The sequence below is a fragment of the Ptychodera flava genome, chromosome 13, assembly GCF_041260155.1.
Source record: "Ptychodera flava strain L36383 chromosome 13, AS_Pfla_20210202, whole genome shotgun sequence".
In the NCBI taxonomy this organism is placed as follows: Eukaryota; Metazoa; Hemichordata; class Enteropneusta; family Ptychoderidae; genus Ptychodera; species Ptychodera flava.
The window spans coordinates 36,079,821-36,093,867 of NC_091940.1; the positions used below are offsets into that span (position 1 = coordinate 36,079,821).

Here is a 14,047-nt window from a genome sequence, read left to right on the forward strand (position 1 = left end):
TTGGATCGTATCGCCAAATAAATTGACATGCATTTATATGCCATAGTACTTTATCTGTGTACCAACATTGAATGAAATCGGTTCAGACAAAGAGTGACACATTTCTTTGGGTGGCATTTCAAGAAAGTATAGTTTATTTTTCAGCCTGTTGGCATGGTAACCACACAATACATGTACTTGACTTTGTTTGCCAAGTAAACTTCTGCATGGAAAAAATATATTTTACACTGCAAAGTCTGCAAAAAAATGTATATACTTTTTACAGTTTCTTTTGTTGGTTCTTGGTTCTTGTGTTAGGTTTCTTACACACTGATGTTAAGAATGTACATCTACATCCCTCCTAGAACTGCATCCTAGTAATCCGATAAATAGAACTGTTGATATAACATAATACTGAAAAAATGTAACTTCCTTAAAGACGGCAAAGATTGTCGATGAGATCATTGACAATTTCACTGAAAAGTCCTATCGGTGAGTTTGGTTGATGAAAGGTTTGTGCATGTTTTATAAGAGGTCAAAGGTTAACATTGATAAGGCAAGAGCGAGCCAATGAAATGGCTGTAACAGTGACAGTACTTCTCTAAGTGATATCTATTGAGATTAAAGAGTTGGCAAATCCTTTCACATTGTGAAACAGATCAACATTTTAATGTTGAAAGTTTTTGCAGCACAAATCTCAAAATCATTGAAACTTTCTTCTGAATACAACCACAGCAATCTTTTGGTATTTCCATATTGGGACAAATGTTTCCGATCACCACAGTAATATCTGGAAATTCAAACACTGTCACACCATATTCAGGAAAAAAATCTGTTTAAATGGATATACACTGCTGTAACTGTCATACATTAAAATGACTAAAACTTCCATTAGGTCTAATGTCGATGGAAATTATTAACAGACGACGATAAACATCAACAAACATCTGTTTTCAAGAGATATCCCAATATTTTATAACCTTGAAAGATTAGCTAATTAAGCAAGAGTGCCTAAAACCTCTTTTTTTGACAATTTCTTATGGGTTGTCTCAGGCAGGCAATACTTTGAGTTTGTCCTTGCGTAGGTGTTATCTGTTTCTTGGTGTTTCCACGGCCTACATGACTTCCATTAAAATCTCCATTCCAGGTTACAGGTCTGGATTCAGTGCTGAGTCCATTTGATGTTTTTGATATCAACGCCTTCCTGCACCATTTCCCAAAGTGGACTGTAACACAATAGGAAATGCAAAAATGTTGCTGAGAACAATCAAGAAGATAACACTTTTTCTGTAAGTTGGGAAAATTAGTTGATAAAGGAAGCATATTTTGACAAACTGTGATAAATCATGTCTAAAATCTGAAAGGAAAGAGCTTTTACCTCATTTCTCGCAAAGATGATACGTGTTTGATGCACTTTTCTGCCGTGTAGTCTACCTCTTCATCAGTAGTGAACCTTCCAATCCCAAACCTTCAGAAGTCAAAACACACATTCACAAATACAAAAGATAAGTTCAATACATGTAACACACACATATTGGAATAACATGAACATAAATTACAGATAATGTGAATTACGAATTAAAAAATGTCTGAAAAAGCAGCATCACTATCAACAGCCACAACCTGACTTGTATTGAATAAATTTGAGCATGTTAAAATTTCAAAGACAATTCCTTCATATAATTATGCTACATTTTACAATAGAAATGTCGGCCTATTGATGACAGTTCAGAATCTGACACATGCATAGGCAAAACAAACCTGATAGATGAGTGAGCAAGATCTTCATCAGCTCCTATGGCTCTTAACACATACGATGGTTCCAATGATGCTGATGTACACGCACTGCAGAACAGAACAGAACAAAGAGGGCCACTGGAGACAAAATTCAACATTCAACCTTCATTCTGGGAGGTTACCATTGTCATACTTAACTTTGTGGAAAATATGATCAGTGTTTGATGAACTTGCAGATCAATTGTCTTGCACAATTTTCATATGACTGGATAAATTCTCTCTTTAAAGCAAGTCATCGTTGATGACACAGTCCCCACTTGTTAATGGGTACTTTGATTACATGTCCTCAGAGAGGATAGAGTCCTCTTCATTAATTAGGTCTGTGATAAAAATACTTTGATACAGATGGCGCTCAATGGCCAAGAATGAGTTCCATGGTGATGAAAACATAAAACCAATGTAGGCCACCATCCTAAAGTTCATAAAATTAGTCAACTAGGAATTAATCATCAGATGTTGCAAAACATTTTTTTATACAATTCTATCACTTGACAGATTATCATTGGTACCATATTTCATAAAGTTTGATGCAGTATTTACAACACTATGAGATCAACATCTGTATCAAGTTTCATCACATTTGACGTTGTATTAATTTGTGGCTATATCACCCAAATTAGGAAAGTTCATTACTTATGCAATTACAAATTAATAAAAATGACACTGATAAATGTCTTTTTCAATGTTAAAGCAATGTGAGCTTAACATCAGTTAACATCTGTACAAAGTTTCATGAATTTGATGCAGTACGTATTTCTTGACATATCAGCCTACTTACGAAACTTCAATAATTGACATGTTACTGCTACATGACAAGAAACAAATTGACGAGCATGAAATAGGTCAATGTCCTTGTACCAACTTTGAATGATACTGGTGGAAATATGTCTGAGTTATGGCTCTGTACATTTGAAAATTGTAACAGAATCACCGCCATGCAGCGATATTTGATCTTACTGTTTAAAAAATCAACATGTATATGTATGACGTAAGTCAATGTACATGTACCAACTTTGAATAAGATCAGTTGAGACTTGCCAGAGTTATGGCTCTCGACATGAAACAACCATAACAAAATTGCTACCATGTGGCCATATTGGACCATCTCATGAAACCAATCGACATACATATGTATAAATAAGTCAATGTCCTTGTACCAATTTTGAATAAATTTGCTTGATACATGTCTGAGTTATGGTTCCGGACATGAAAAAATCGAAAAAACCAGATATGAACTGTAAATGCTCACGTGTTTCATTGTATATTGCAGTTATGTGTAAATTTGAACCTTTGCCACATGTTTGCAACTTCATTGAAAGTATTATGATCAACATAATGAACAATATTCACCACAGATTAAACTCTATCGGTCATTAAGTATTCAAATACGCAATTAGCTGAAATAGAAATAATTAATTTCTTTGACTGCTGTCATTGTATCACCACTTTATATAGCAAGTGTAATTGCCTTTGGTCAAGTCCTTCAAACTATATATTCCAAACTTTGAAAGCTCATTAGATATGCAAACTATTAATTAGCTGACATGAAAACTTAAGTGCGAAATGACTTTCAATATTGGTATAACCTGGTATAATCATCAATATACATAGCATGTTATGCCAACTTTGATCAAATAAATCCAAGTATATATCCCTAATTAGGAAAGTTCATTAAATACACAAATTAGGAATTGGCTGAAGCAAAAATCCTTAATGCCTTTCAATAATGTTAGCCTATATAATAGTATCTTTAATAGCAAGTTTCATCAATTTTGGTCATGTAAATTCAAATATGTATCCCTAATTTCAAAAATTCATTAAATATTCAAATTAGGAGCTGGATTAAGTATAAATGCTTAATGACTTTCAGTAACGTCGTATCATAGTATCTTTAATTACATGTACATAGCAAGTTTCGTCAACTTTGGTCTAGTCAATACAGATAAATATCCCTAATTATGAAATTTCATTAAATATGCAAATAAGGAATTGGCTAAAGTTCAAATGCTTAATGACTTTCAATAATGTTCATAGTATCTTTAATGTACATAGCCAGTTTCGCCAACTTTGGTCTCGTCAATTCAGATAAATACCCCTAATTAGGAAAGTTCATAAAATATGCAAATTAGGCACTGACTGAAGTAAAAATGCTTAATTTAATAATGTTCTATCATAGTATCTTTAATGTACATGATAGCAAGTTTCATCAATTTTGGTCTTGTAAATTCAAATATATATCCTTAATTTCAAAAGGTCATTAAATATGCAAATTATGATTTGGATGAAGTAAAAATGCTTAATGACTTTCAATAATGTTAAATCATAGTATCCTCAATATGCATACCAAGTTTCGTCAATTTTGATCAAGTAAATTCAGATATATACGCCTAATTAGGAAATTTCATTAAATATGCAAATTAGTAATTATCTTTCACGTCACCCCTTTGATAACTTTCACAGCTGATATATCTTGATGTGATCAACATTTGTAGCAAATCTCATCAAATTGTGTGCAATCGTTCTCAATGTATATCCGATTTTTCTAAAATCATTAATTATGCAAATGAGCAAAAAGTAAGGAAGCCACACCCACCAAAAACTAATCAGTTCTTACCATTAGCAAACTGAATCTATGTACCAGATTTGAGTCTGACCTGATGAGCCGTTTTTGAGATATTGAGCACACAGACAGACAGACAGACAGACAGACACACAGACAGACAGACATCGCTGCGACATATGCTCACGTGTGTCAACACGTTAGCAAAAAATGGCCACAAAGCAGCCATATTGGATTGTATCATAAAACAAATCAATGTGCATATGTATGACATATGTCAATGTCCTTGTACTAAGTTTGAATAAAATCGGTGAATAAAATTAGTTGAGACATGCCCAAGTTTTGGCTAAGGACACGAAAAAATTGTAACAAAATGGCTCCCATGCAGCCATATTGGATCATATCATGAAACAAATTGACATACATATGTATGACATAGGTTAATGTCCTTATACGAACTTTGAATAAAATCGGTTGAGATATGCCTGAGAGTATTATGGCTCTGTACATTAAAAATCGTAACAAAATGGCCGCAAGGCAGCCATATTGGATCGTATCACATAACAAATTGACATGCATATGTATGACATTAGTCAATCTCCTTGTACCAACTTTCCGTCAATGACGCTGTACCTTCTCTAATGTGTGGCCAGGTCAGGTAATTGGTTGTTGGCATGGAGTTATTAGTAAATAGTTGATGATGTAGGGGCATGAGGTGAGATATGGACCCAAAGAACCCAAAAGATGATTAAATACATCAATCAAAAAAATTCTAAGCTACAGTATAAACTGCCTAAAGATAGTTCAGTGTGGAAAAAAGGTTAAATAATTCAGAAATAAGAATTAACAGTCCAAAATAGTAATGACGCACTTCCCTACTGACTGAGTGCATGTGAAATACACAACCTGGCATCTGTAAATTAAATGTATACCAAGTGATCATTTTAAGTCCACTTTTAACTGTTTTTAAGGGATATTCCAAAGAATCCTGTGGAAATGATGAAAAACGCTTATCTGGTCTTGTGTTTGTAAAACCTCATGGCTGATAATTGTCATAGTATTCAAAAGAAATTGAAAGTGAAGAAATTACTTTTTTAATAGGCATATTTTCCTTGAAATACATGACCGTGTAAAGAATATGCTAAAAGTGTTTAAGAGTAAATTTCTTTTCAAAAAATAATTTAATCTGTGACCAAAGGATTTTTATTCTTTGAGTTACAAATTCAAACATTGCAATTTGTTCAATCATCTTGTGCAGTGCAAAATTTATAAAATGACTGAAAAACAAAAAAAATTGGCAGAATTACAGTCTTTGTGATATAAAATCATGGGTTGACATCACGATAATTGTTAATCTGTTCGAAGTACTTCCTATAATTTAAAAAGAAAAGTTCATGCAGAAACGGTAACATATCTTGTCAGCAATGTAGTGTTAATTTTGACTTTACATCAAAATATGCCTTTGCTGGATACCAAATATGTAGGGCGAAATATTAAATAGCCGTGTTCAGCAAAATCCACACAACAGCATTGATCCTTTTCTAATTTGATTTGATTTGCTTATGTTATCCTTGTATGACAGTCAGTACAATATGGAACTTGAACACAACACAGTGAATAAGTATGCTGTAAATGAAATGGTGTGGCTGCATCCACATGCAGCAATAGGAGTGCCTTTGTCTCTCACCCCTCATTTCCAACCTGTCCCATCCCTGAAAAAATAGTTTGGTCTTATATTTATAATATTAATAATTTCTGTATTTGTTAAAATGTGCGCATCTCAAAAACTTTTGATCATAAACATTTTCATTGTTTTTTATAGCTGACCAGTCAGTTAACCTGTTTATTTTGAATATTTGCGCATTTTTTCTCAGTATTTGACATTTTCAGAATAGCTTCTTATTCAATTTGTCATTTTCTAAAAGTTAAAATGCTCCTTTGTGTGGTCAAGCTTTCCACAAGCATCAAATGTTGTACTTCATATAGGAAGGTCTGCCTCTAGAGGGCGGGCATCATGAATAGTGTTTGTTAGTTATTTCCTCCACATAAACTTCTGATTGTACTGTAAACATTGAACATGGCCGACGTCCGATTTTCCTGTCTAAAACTTTACTCATTTTCGTTCATATGACTCTGAAACTCAAGGAAACGATTGGGAAGAAAGAGGTTTCTTGAAATATTGAGGTACTCGCCGATATTTTGCAAAATTAAATGAGAAAAAATGCAAGGAAAATGCCGACAGGCTTACACAATGACCGTTTTCAGACTCAGAGGCATATGATCACTCTGCAGATTATGCAACAGGCCCATATCACGTGAGGCCATGAGGGCATATCCACGCAACTCAGTACCAAACACTAGCGCACACAGGGTGAGCAAACACAAAGTGAGTACCCCTAACGTCAGCTCAGTAGTCTGTAATAGATCGTAGTCAACTAAGAACCTTGGAGAAGGCTTACATGTAACACTGTGGCTATGCCGCTAAGTCTCTTTTGATTTTTGTCACAGCTCAAAATCGTTCTCCTACACCTCAACCTGAACCATGAACACCCCCACCAGTTTATGATATGACCCATCACGATGGCATAACGTCAACGGATCTTGACAGACGGAAGTATTGACAGACGGAAGTAGTTGACACCAGCATACTGGTTTTCAACTCTAATACCTTCTCTGTCTATAAATAGACACGAGAAGGTAATAAAATCGGTTAAAACATGTCTGAGTTATGGCCCTGTACATGAAAAATTTGAGTCTCTTGAAAATGTCCGATTTGAATTTTGTACAGTGTTTTTATGCTTGCAAAATTCTCTTTTGCCCAATGACAAATTCATAACAAATCGACGTACATATGTATGACATAGGTCAATGTCCTTGTACCAACTTTGAATAAAATCGGTTGAGATATGCCTGAGTTATGGCTCTGTACATGAAAAAATCGTAATAAAATGGCCGCCTGGCGGCCATATTGGATCATATCACAAAACAAATTGACGTGCATATCTATGACATTGGTCAATGTCCTTGTACCAACTTTGAATAAAATCGGTTGAAACATGTCTGAGTTATGGCTCTGTACATGAAAAATAGCGTCAATGACACTGTAGCTCCCATCCTGGACTATTTAGTGTTTGTTCTCTGGTCAGATATTTGAACATGTGTGAAAGGGATAAAGTGCATGAAGTGAAAATACTTAAATGTAATGTACTGGAGACAGTGAAATATGTTTAATGTATTTATTCAGAATATAAAATGGAAAAAATACAGAATTAGATATATCGAATACTGTGATACAACAATTAACTCAACAAGTCATTTACAATGACATAGTCCCCACTTGTAATAGGAGTATTAGTCTTGATGGGGCAGGAAAATGTGGTCATTAAGAAGTATCACTGGAGTGTATATGTTGAGATCTATGGGCACATAGGTCTATGTCGTTGTTCCCAATTTGAAACACATGAGGCATGTCTAAGTTATGGTTCTAAATCGGGAAAAAAAGATCAGACCTCTAGCAGTATTGGCCAGCCAAGAAATACATATGCGCATTATAAATGACGTACAAGATGTGACATCTTAAGGTCTAATATCCTATCACAATTGGAGGGTATAGAACTTGTGGTTACTGAGATATGCATATATATGTATAATCAAGGTCAAAGGTCATCGAGGTCACATGACATTTTGAAAAAAAAATTATATTGCTAATTTATCCCTATATGCCAAAAATCAGATCTCTAGCTCTATTCGCTTGCCCAGAATTAGATGTGTACACAATTAATGAGGTAAAGCGTGCGTTGTCATAAGGTCTCCCATCCTACTAAATACAGAGGACATAGCACTTGTGGTTACTTATTCATTGACATAAACATATATTTTAGGTAAAAGGTCATCGAGGTCACATGACATTTGGTCAAAAAAATTCTCTCCTACAGTTATCCCTATATACCAAAAATCAGACATCCAGCTCTATTGGCTTGCTCAGAATGAGATATGTGCATAATTGTTGAGGTACAGTATGTGGTATCATACGGTGTCCAATCATACCAAATATGAAGGGTGTAGCACTTGTGGTTACTGAGTTATGGACAAATATGTATATTTGAGGTCAATGGTCACCGAGGTCACGTGACATTTTGTCAAAAAAATTGTATCGCTAAGTTATCCCTATATACCAAAAATCCGACCTCTAGCTCTATTGGCTCGCTCAAAATTAGATATGCACATAATTAATGAGGTACAATATGTTGCGTCATAAGGTGTCCCATCATACCATACATGAAGGGTGTAGCACTTGTGGTTACTGAGTTATGGACAAATATGTATATTTGAGGTCAAAGGTCACCGAGGTCACGTGACATTTTGTCAAAAAAATTGTATTGCTAAGTTATCCCTATATACCAAAAATCAGACCTCTAGCTCTCTTGGCTCGCTCAAAATTAGATATGCGCATAATAAATGAAGTACAATATGTGGCGTCATAAGGTGTCCAATCATACCATGCATGAAGGCTGTAGCACTTGTGGTTACTGAGTTATGACAAATATGTATATTTGAGGTCAAAGGTCACCGAGGTCACGTGACATTTTGTCAAAGAAATTGTATTGCTAAGTTATCCCTATATATACCAAAAATCAGACCTCTAGCTCTTTTGGCTCGCTCAAAATTAGATATATGTGCATAATTAATGAGGTACAATATGTGGCGTCATAAGGTGTCCCATCATACCATACATGAAGGGTGTAGCACTTGTGGTTACTGAGTTATGGACAAATATGTATATCTGTGGTCAAAGGTCACCAAGGTCACGTGACATTTTGTCAAAAAAGTTGTATTGCTTAGTTATCCCTATATACCAAAAATCAGACCGCTAGCTCTATTGGCTCGCTCAAAATTAGATATGCGCATAATTAATGAGGTACAATATGTGGCGTCATAAGGTGTCCCATCATACCATACATGAAGGCTGTAGCACTTGAGGTTACTGAGTTATGGACAAATATGTATATTTGAGGTCAAAGGTCACCAAGGTCACGTGACATTTTGTCAAAAAAATTGTATTGCTAAGTTATCCCTATATACCAAAAATCAGACCTCTAGCTCTCTTGGCTCGCTCAAAATTAGATATGCGCATAATAAATGAAGTACAATATGTGGCGTCATAAGGTGTCCCATCATACCATACATGAAGGGTGTAGCACTTGTGGGTACTGAGTTATGGACAAATATGTATATTTGAGGTCAAAGGTAACCGAGGTCACATGACATTTTGTCAAAAAAATTGTTTTGCTAAGTTATCCCTATATACCAAAAATCAGACCTCTAGCTCTATTGGCTCGCTCAAAATTAGATATGTGCATAATTAATGAGGTACAATATGTGGCGTCATAAAGGTGTCCCATCATACCATATATGAAGGGTGGTAGCACTCGTGGTTACTGAGTTATGGACAAATATGTATATTTGAGATCAAAGGTCATCAAGGTCACATGACATTTTGTCAAAATATCCGAGATGTCTGCGTGAACGGATGGACTCACGGATGGACGAACAGACGGACATGACCCAATCTATAAGCCCACTGGACTTCATCCATGGGGACTAAAAATTGTGTCACTGCATCCTTTTTGCAATATGAATACGATGAGAAACTAAATTTTTATTTTTCGTGGCCTTATACATGGGAGTCTATGGAGATCTGCCTAATACATGGGAGTCTATGGACGTGTAAACTAAAAATATGCAAATTTCACCACGATTTGCCCAAATTTGGGAAAGGTCATTCCTATACACTTCCATACCAAGTTTCAAATCAATCGGACTTGTGGTTTCAGAGAAGAAGATTTTTTGACCAAAAATGGGAGAAAATACAAAAAATTCATGAAAAAAAGCAAGTCCAAGATACTGACCCAAGATGTGCACAATCATTTCATGTCAGCCAAAAGTACTTACATGCCAATTTTTCATGTAATCTGCTCAGTGGTTATTGAGTTTTTTCAATTTTGACTGTTTTTACATTTTTTCACTTAATTTGCATATTTTTGGCAATGACAACTTCATTTGAACAAAATCTCATCTACAGCCCATCATCCATGTACACACCAAATATCAAGATGAAATGTACAGCGGTTTTGGAGTTTTTGATGTTGACGGACAGACATACAGACATACAGACATACAGACATACAGACATACAGACACACAGACATACAGACATACAGACATACAGACATACATACATACAGACATTTCCCTAGCCTATAAGAATAGCTTCCATTGCCATATATACATATGGCTATGGGAGCTAAAAAATCGTAATAAAATGGCCGCCTGGCGGCCATATTGGATCGTATCACAAAACAAATCGACGTGCATCTGTATGACATATGAAGTAATCCTTGTACCAAGTTTGAATGAAATCGCTTCAGGCATCTCTGAGATATCTGCGTGAACGGACGGACGGACGCACGCACGCACACACGCACGGACGCACGCACGGACATGACCAAACCTACAAGTCCCCCGGACGGTGTCCGTGGGGACATAATAAAGCCAATCACTGATCTGACATAGGTAGCTAGTTTAAACACGAATATCTCACATTTTGGAGATGCTTTGATGCAAAAGAGACGTAAAAACAAATTCAACTTGGTGAAAATGATTTAATGATCTGTAAATGCATATGTTCAACACACCTTTGGAGAATTTAATGACTTACATACCACAACAAACTTTTTGAATAGATATGAATAGGCATGTCAAATACTTTCACATATTTTTAAACTGTTCACATCATTTGAATGGCACTACTGCTATGATTTCAATATTGTCGTGAATTTTCAGTAAAACAAAATACATTTCAGAAAGTTTGATATGAAAGAGATCAGGTACTTCTTGAGAAACCTTTACTTTTTACAAACAGATTTCAATGTTACAAGTGTGTAAGCCTACCTTCCTGAAGACAAAGCAACATCTTTCAAAGCCATTAGTAAACTCTCCCCTTCCACATATGCAAATGATAAGTTGACACAACCTGCAAGAAAGATTACATGTATGTAAAGAAATCAACTGTTATTTTCAGCCTTGATGTAACCTTTGAACTTTACTTCTATAATAGCACCAGAGAAAATTCCTGGTTTTATTGGTTACACCTTTTTAATGCTCTTTCAAATTATCATCATTCTTGTATGACCACACATTTCTCAATGTTTTTCCAAAGCCATATTTACACCCTCTGATTTTTTAATGTTTTCATGTTACGATTACTGGGATTATGTTTGATAAAGTGCACAGAATAAGAAATGAATAAATATTGTTATTACTTGATAATTTTGTTCCTACTCATCAAATAGAATTTATTTGCGTAGCCTACTAGCTGTTTACGATGCTCAATGGAGCAAAGTAGAAAGAGATGAACTGGTTCACGGCAAGATATGGTTGATGGCAGAGACAGTGAGAATAGATTGTTGACTTATTACAGGGTCCCTGTGGAGGAACCGTGCTTACTATAACACCACTACAACTTCCCTGGCCATTTTTCAATGAAACACATCTGTATGTTGATACAAACACATCTATATGTTGATACAAACACATCTGTATGTTGATACAAACACATCTGTATGTTGATACAAATAGCTCCCCTACAGAGAACAGTTTAAAGACAGCCCCTCTCACAACTCGTTAGCAAGATTAGCTGTGCATTACCTGGGTAGGTTTGTTCAGCGTCTCCATTCCTGATAACCTGTGGCACCTCACTCATGATTCTGTTGACCAATCTATCTGACAAGGCTTTGATGCGTTTGTGGTCATACTGTGGACAAAGAGAAATGCAATGATTAAATCAGTACAAATAAACCTTTAAAGCAATGAAAATTACTGGCAAACAGTTTGACTTTTGATTCATATCAGTTCATGGGCCAGCAAAGGCAAGCTCTGTATTACCGGATATGAACTGAAAATGCTTTCGCGTTTCATTATATGTTGCAGTTGTTTGTAAATTTTAACTTTCGCCACATGTTTGCAACTTCATTGAAAGTGTTATGATCAACAACATGAACAATTTTCACCACAGATTAATTCTAAAGGTCATTAATTATACAAATATGTAATTAGCTAAAAAAATAAAAGTACTAAATTTCTTTGCTGTCATTGTATCACTACTTTATATAGCCAGGGTAATTGCCTTTGGTCAAGTCTTTCAATCTATACATGCAAAACTGTTAAAACTCATTCGATATGCAAATTATAAATCAGCTGACATGAAAATGCGAAATGACTTTCAACATTGTTTTAACCTGGTATCCAACTTTGATCAAGTAAATCCCGGTGTATATCCCTAATTAGGAAAGTTTGTTACATATGCAAATAAGAAATTGACTGAAGTGAAAATGCTTTGCAACTTCCAATAATATTATATCATACCGGTAGTATCTTCAATTAACATAGCAAGTTTCGTCAATTTTGATGGAGTCAATTCAGATATATATCCCTAATTAGTAAAGTTCATGACATATGCAAATTAGGAATTGGCTCAAGTAAAAATGTTTATTGACTTTCAATAATGTTGTATCATAGTATCTTTAATGTACAGGGCAAAGTTTCATTAACTTTGCATGAGTCAATTCAGATATATATCCCTAAATAAGAAAGTTAATTAAATATGCAAATAAGGAATTGGCTGAAGCAAAAATGCTTAATGACTTTCAAGAGTGTTGTATCATAGTACCTTCAATAAAGGTAGCAAATTTTGTCAACTTTGGTCTAGTCTATTCAGATATATATCCTTAATTAGGAAAGCTCATTAAATATTCAAATTAAGAAATTAGCTGACATGGAAATGTTTAATGACTTTTAATAATATTATATCATAGTATCTCTAACGTACATAGCAAGTTTCATCAACTTCTGTTGAGTCAATTCAGATATATATATCCCTAATTAAGAAAGTTCATTAAATATGCAAATTAAGAATTGGCTGAAGAGAGACTGCTTTGCAACCTAACAATAATGTTATATCATAGTATCTTCAAGTTACATAGCAAGTTTCGTCAATTTTGATAAAGTCAATTCAGATATATATCCCTAATTCGGAAAGTTGATGAAATATGCAAATTAGCTATTATCTTTCATGTCACCCCTTCATACCTTTCACTGCTGATATATCCTGGTGTGATCAACATTTGTAGCAAATTTCATCAAATTGTGTGTAATCATTCTCAATATATATCAATTTTTTCTAAAATCATTAATTATGCAAATGAGCAAAAAGGACGCAAGCCATACCCACCACAAACTAATCATTTCTTGCCATTTGCAAACTGAATCTATGTACCAGATTTGATTCTGATGTGATAAGCTGTTTTTGAGATATTCGGCCAACAGCCAGACAGACAGACAGACAAACTCACACCGCGACATCAGCTCACATGTGTGAACATGTGAGCTAAAAACACAAGCAACTTCTCTTTGGAGAAACCTTTAAAAGTATTATATCATGATGTAGTACTCTCAACAAGAAAACTTTTCAATTGAATTTCATGAGTGCTGATACATAACAGTGTGAGAATGATTCAGAGATCTCCCGTCATGTCTTTACATCAACATGATGCATACATGTCATGAACGAATCATTTCTCTTCAAATCTGATGTCACCTTCATTATTTCATGGATATGGGATCAGTGATACTGAAGTCTCCTGCAAAATCACT

The 14,047-nt window shown here is 34.8% G+C and overlaps 1 protein-coding gene across 1 annotated transcript in view; it reads right to left on the bottom strand.

Moving 5' to 3' along the window:
* Positions 1–111: 111 nt before the first annotated feature.
* LOC139148306 (cysteine desulfurase-like) overlaps positions 112–14,047 on the bottom strand; it is a 29,086-nt gene continuing 15,150 nt past the window's right edge. The window contains exons 9-13 of the mRNA XM_070719676.1: positions 12,044–12,149; positions 11,288–11,369; positions 1,741–1,824; positions 1,358–1,447; positions 112–1,205 (exon numbers count right to left, since the gene is read on the bottom strand). Coding sequence (XP_070575777.1) covers positions 1,142–1,205; positions 1,358–1,447; positions 1,741–1,824; positions 11,288–11,369; positions 12,044–12,149 — 426 coding nt within the window. The 3' untranslated portion in view covers positions 112–1,141. The remainder of the gene's footprint in view (positions 1,206–1,357; positions 1,448–1,740; positions 1,825–11,287; positions 11,370–12,043; positions 12,150–14,047) is intronic.